Source organism: Arachis duranensis, chromosome 4 (assembly GCF_000817695.3).
Source record: "Arachis duranensis cultivar V14167 chromosome 4, aradu.V14167.gnm2.J7QH, whole genome shotgun sequence".
Taxonomy (NCBI): Eukaryota; Viridiplantae; Streptophyta; class Magnoliopsida; order Fabales; family Fabaceae; genus Arachis; species Arachis duranensis.
Genome location: NC_029775.3, coordinates 96155051 through 96159865, shown reverse-complemented (window position 1 = coordinate 96159865; position 4815 = coordinate 96155051). Strand labels below are relative to the sequence as shown.

The 4815-nt window shown below is 32.9% G+C and overlaps 1 protein-coding gene and 1 non-coding gene across 2 annotated transcripts in view; one reads left to right on the top strand and one right to left on the bottom strand.

Annotated features, from left to right (window-relative positions):
* LOC107485014 (uncharacterized protein At5g01610) overlaps positions 1 to 2370 on the top strand; it is a 2631-nt gene extending 261 nt beyond the window's left edge. Inside the window, exons 2-3 of the mRNA XM_021140657.2 lie at positions 1457 to 1511; positions 2072 to 2370. Coding sequence (XP_020996316.1) covers positions 1457 to 1511; positions 2072 to 2370 — 354 coding nt within the window. The remainder of the gene's footprint in view (positions 1 to 1456; positions 1512 to 2071) is intronic.
* Positions 2371 to 2605: 235 nt separating this feature from the next.
* On the bottom strand, positions 2606 to 2676 carry TRNAG-GCC (transfer RNA glycine (anticodon GCC)). The gene has a single exon. It is a non-coding gene; the product is annotated as a tRNA-Gly (tRNA).
* Positions 2677 to 4815: the final 2139 nt, after the last annotated feature.

Sequence of the window (4815 nt, the reverse complement as noted above, 5' to 3'; positions counted from 1 at the left end):
CTCTTTCTCTTCTTTTTCTTCCACTCTACATTTTTCTTTGCAAAATTTCAGGTTTTGATCATCTGGGTACTTGAGTTCTGGCTAATCAAATGAAAAAAAATCGAAACTTTTTTCGATTTTTATGCTTTTATTGATGCTGGTTTCATGGCTTTGATTGATGGGTATTTCTTGAAGCTCAATTGTTGATTATCCGTGTCCTCTCACGATCTGTGCATGATGCCAAAATTTAGAAAATTGTATTCTTTAATTTAAATCTCTTCTATGTATTATATAGTAAGTCAGTCTCTGAAAAACGAATTAGGAAGAGATGTTTGGTTTGTTTTAGGTTTTTTTTTTCTTTCTTGTATGGACATTTGGGTTAGGTATGGGAGGGGGGAAGGCGTACTGAGATAAGTAGAAGGTAGGAAATTTTTTTAATCAAGTGAAATTGATAGGGTTTTGGTTTGTTTTTATATCAGCAGGGAGGTGAACCCTTTTGGGATCAAGAGGTAACCTTTATCAGGGGTATTGGTTTGATATAACAATGTAAAAGATTGAGTTGACTCAATTGAGAATTTGCATTGGTGCCTCCTTGATCTGATTGTAATTCTCTTCTTGCAATGCCCACAATTGAATTTACACGTTGTAGTTAATTAAAGCCAGAGGTGTTGACTAGTTAGCTTGGAATTCTTAAACAAAATCAGGGGTGTCATTGGCATTAATCTCCGAGAAAAGTTGAGGATCTCAAATATTTTATTGCCGAAGGGGATATGCGACTGAGATTATGTTCGGTTGGGGGTATATAGGGTGAAAGTTTTGGGGATGAGATCCGAGATCTCCATAAATTTCAACTCAATTTTTACCCTCTAGCCAAACAAACCCGTAAATGAGATTTTGTTCAAGTGAGATAAAATGTTTTAAGAAGGAAAAATGTGGAAATGGATAGAGAGGGGAACAGAACATTGGAAAGTTGTGTGTAAGAGCTGCTATCATTTTATGCAGAAGTTTATTTCTAGAATCAATTTGATGAACTCTTTATCTGTATCGGTGGTCAGTAGATTGATGCACCTATAACTGCTAGTTTTGACTTTTGACTGAGAGTTAATTAGGATTAGTGTCACTGAAAGCCTTAGTTCTGCCTCGAATCAGTTTGGTGTTGACAGGTTTTATTTGTTCATTTTATTTTGCTGAAAATTTCAGGCAGAAGGATCTTATTTTGTTTATGACTTAATGATTTGTTTGGCTCTGTATTCTTATTGCTTTGAGTAAATTGTAACATAAGATATATAGATATTAGTGACGGTGGCATGGTGCAATTCTTAAGATTGGTTTATCCTCTTGCTGATGATTAAAATCACTTGTGACTTGTTAGTATTGGGATTTGGGAGTGTAATGTTTCCATTAGACTATTACTAAATGTTGAAGATGAGATTCAGTTGCTTAATTTTTAGATAACTCTTTATCTGTTGTTGAATAGTCGCTGTCAGACAGTATTGGAGGCGGTACCAGATGGTTGGTGAACAAAATAAAAGGTTTGTATTTCTTAAATATTTCTATCTATTGTTCAAGCATTTGTTTTTAAACTAATGTAGGGTGTGAAATGTGTACTGCATAGCAATTTCTTTAGTATAAATGAACTCCTTGAGTTACTAAGGCCATTTACATGTGCTTGAACCTACATTATAGTGTCATTATGTTCATGTGGTGAGTATTAAGTATCTTGAAAATTTTGAAATTAGAATCACTAATTACTATGTAGTGTAAACAGTGGGAGTTTAATTCCAGCCACTGCTTTTCAAGATCATTGTACTTTAGTTATGCTGCTAATAACAATTAGATACCCTGAAATGGTTCTTAAAGCTTTTGTATTGGAATTAAACATGCTTTGTAGGATCCTTATATGTTATCAAGTTATCAAATAGTATGTTACATATCACATACATACTAACTGAAACTATTTAGGTACAACTACGGATTTTGAAATTCAAAATCGAGTTTGAAACCCTTCTCCACTTGTTGCTATCTTGGTGAGTGTCATCTTATAATTTCTGATAATATCACCTCCCTCTAACTTGAAGATTTATGTCCACAGGAAAGATGCAAAAGCCATTAACCGAGTTGCTAAAGGAGTACGATCTTCCTGTAGGAATCTTTCCTCGTGACGCAACGAACTACGAGTTCAATGAAGAAACAAGGAAGCTCGTCGTTTACATTCCTCAAGTGTGTGAAGTAGGCTACAAGGATTCGTCGGTCCTGCGTTTCACCACCACCGTGACTTGTTATCTCGAAAAAGGGAAGTTGGCGGATATAGAGGGAATGAAGACCAAAGTATTGATCTGGACTAAAGTGACTGCGATTTCATCCGAAGGATCAAAGCTCCATTTCATTTGACAATATGTGATATAATTTTTTTTTCTTCTTTTTTGAAAGAGATATAAATTGTCTGTTCAATGTTGTGATTTGTTGGAACCTGAGACATAATAGTAAAATCAGTTCTTGCTGTGTGGGTCGATCATTTTACTCTTTGTATTTCATCCTTATTTATGTTGTTCTATAATTATAGAGTCTGGATATAGAGATTATTTTCACTAAAAAACAAAGTCAAGCAAAACACACAAAAGTGCTATGCACCAGCCGGGAATCGAACCCGGGTCTGTACCGTGGCAGGGTACTATTCTACCACTAGACCACTGGTGCTCTTGTGTTTTCAACTATAGAAACTTATAATATTAAGTGTTTACTCGCAATAATGACTACTTTGAAACAAGGTTCTGAAAATAGTATATTTATATATAGAATATATAACTTTTTTTATATTTTATTATTTTAAATCAATTAATTGCTAAAAATTAGATTACTACTCTTTTTATCTTTTTATGTCTGTTTTTCTGACAAAAAATCGGATTTTTTCTTATATCCTTTCCTCTTCTTCTCTTGCGTTTGAATATCAAAAATTAAATTTTTAATTTTTGAATATCTACTTGTACTGCTTTATTCCCTTCACTATTAGTCTCGTTACTGTCATCGCTCCTCCTTGTGCTCGTGTTGTTTCCACAATTCTTCTATACATTTTCGATTTCAATTCATCTTCACATTTTGGAATCCATTCTTCTAATGCGTTTAACGTATCATTTAAGTCATCTGAACATGTATCTGAATCAATTTTATTGTCTTAAATTTCCATTAAAATATACCTAATAAAACAAATTGAAATTCTTTTTAATATGCATAAAAAAGAGAGACACAAGTAATAAAGATTCAATTTAGTTTTATACTAGATAGATCCACCACTGAAACTATATACCTTGTTAAGAAGGATGATGGAGCAGTACCGTAGTAATAAAAGAGATCTATATATGATGTTTATTGATTTGGAAAAAGCGTACAATAAGGTACCAAAAGAGGTCTTATGGAAGGTTTTGGAAAAGAAGAGAGTAAGAATTATATATATTGGTGCAATTAAAGACATATATGATAGGGTTACAACTAGTGTAAGACTCAAGGTGGTGTGACAGAAGAATTTTTTAATGATATAGGATTACATCAGGGATCATCCTTAAGTCCATACCTTTTCATATTAGTTTTGGAAGTACTCACAGAGCATATCCAAGAGCCTGTGTCATAATGCATGCTGAATGATGATATACTTAGCTATCTAGGAATTAGAAGTGTACTTAAGTTATAAAATTTTGGGTAGGTAATTGTGTTACTGAAACTAGTATCGAACAATAGTGTAAAGGCCATGCAGATTATGCTGCTGTAAGCTCTTGTTCATGTAAGTTTCTAAGTTTATTTCACTATATGGAACAATGAGAGAAAAATTTAGATTCTATTGAAAGGAAGAATTAAGTTTCAAAAGAGCTTATTAAAGCAATTCAAGTTATTGGTCATTTTCTTGTCTAATTGTGCAAGGCAAGTAAAGGAGAATATTTTGTCTACCTTTCAACGCGGATGCTATTAACTCCATTATATTTGTCTGCAACAGATGGGGTTTTATATCCTATGCTGGTCTCTGGGATAAAAGTCACTTGATGAGACAAATTGAGAAGTATGTGCTTTCTTCTTGATGCCCTTCTTCATCTATATCATACTGATTTCTTAAAAATGAGGTGCATTAATTTATTTCAATTTCAGGTATGCTGGTATTTATACCTCTAGAGTGTCTAATTTCTTATATTATATACCCTTCATGTATTTCTGCTCCCAGAAACAGGTATCCAGATCATCTTCTCCCTAAAGCATTATGTTTCTTTTTTGCGTTTCAGCTGACTCAAATGTGTTTCTGTGCTGTACAACCTTGCGCATGATTCATACCCTTGAAGGTATATATATTTGTGCTTTACTTATCTTCAAAAACTGCACATGAATGCAAAGTAAAGGGAAAGTGAGGAAGAACTAACAACACTCAAGCAAGATGCTATCGATGAGAAAATATCACCCTTAAACTCTGCCCGGAAAGTAAAGAAGTCTAAGAAGCAAAAATACGAGAGGAGTCTTAAACATCACATTGGAGTTTAATTTTGTGCCAACATTTTTGTTCCCGGGTACATTTCTGTTTTTTATTGTTAACCAAAGGATTTAGTTTTGAATGTCTAATCTATACTTCATTAGCTTTTGCCCTCAATTTTCAAGCAATTGAGAATGATATATTTTTTTTCCCGAGTACATTTCTATTTTTTATTGAGTTTATTTTCTTCGTACTTTGATGAATATATTATTATGATTTGTAGATAATGTTTTTGGTTTTAATACAAGTTTAAATTCTAAGGTTGAAAATATTAACTCTTAGTATAATAAAAAATAAAAAACGTAAAAAAAAGAGTTCTATAATATTTT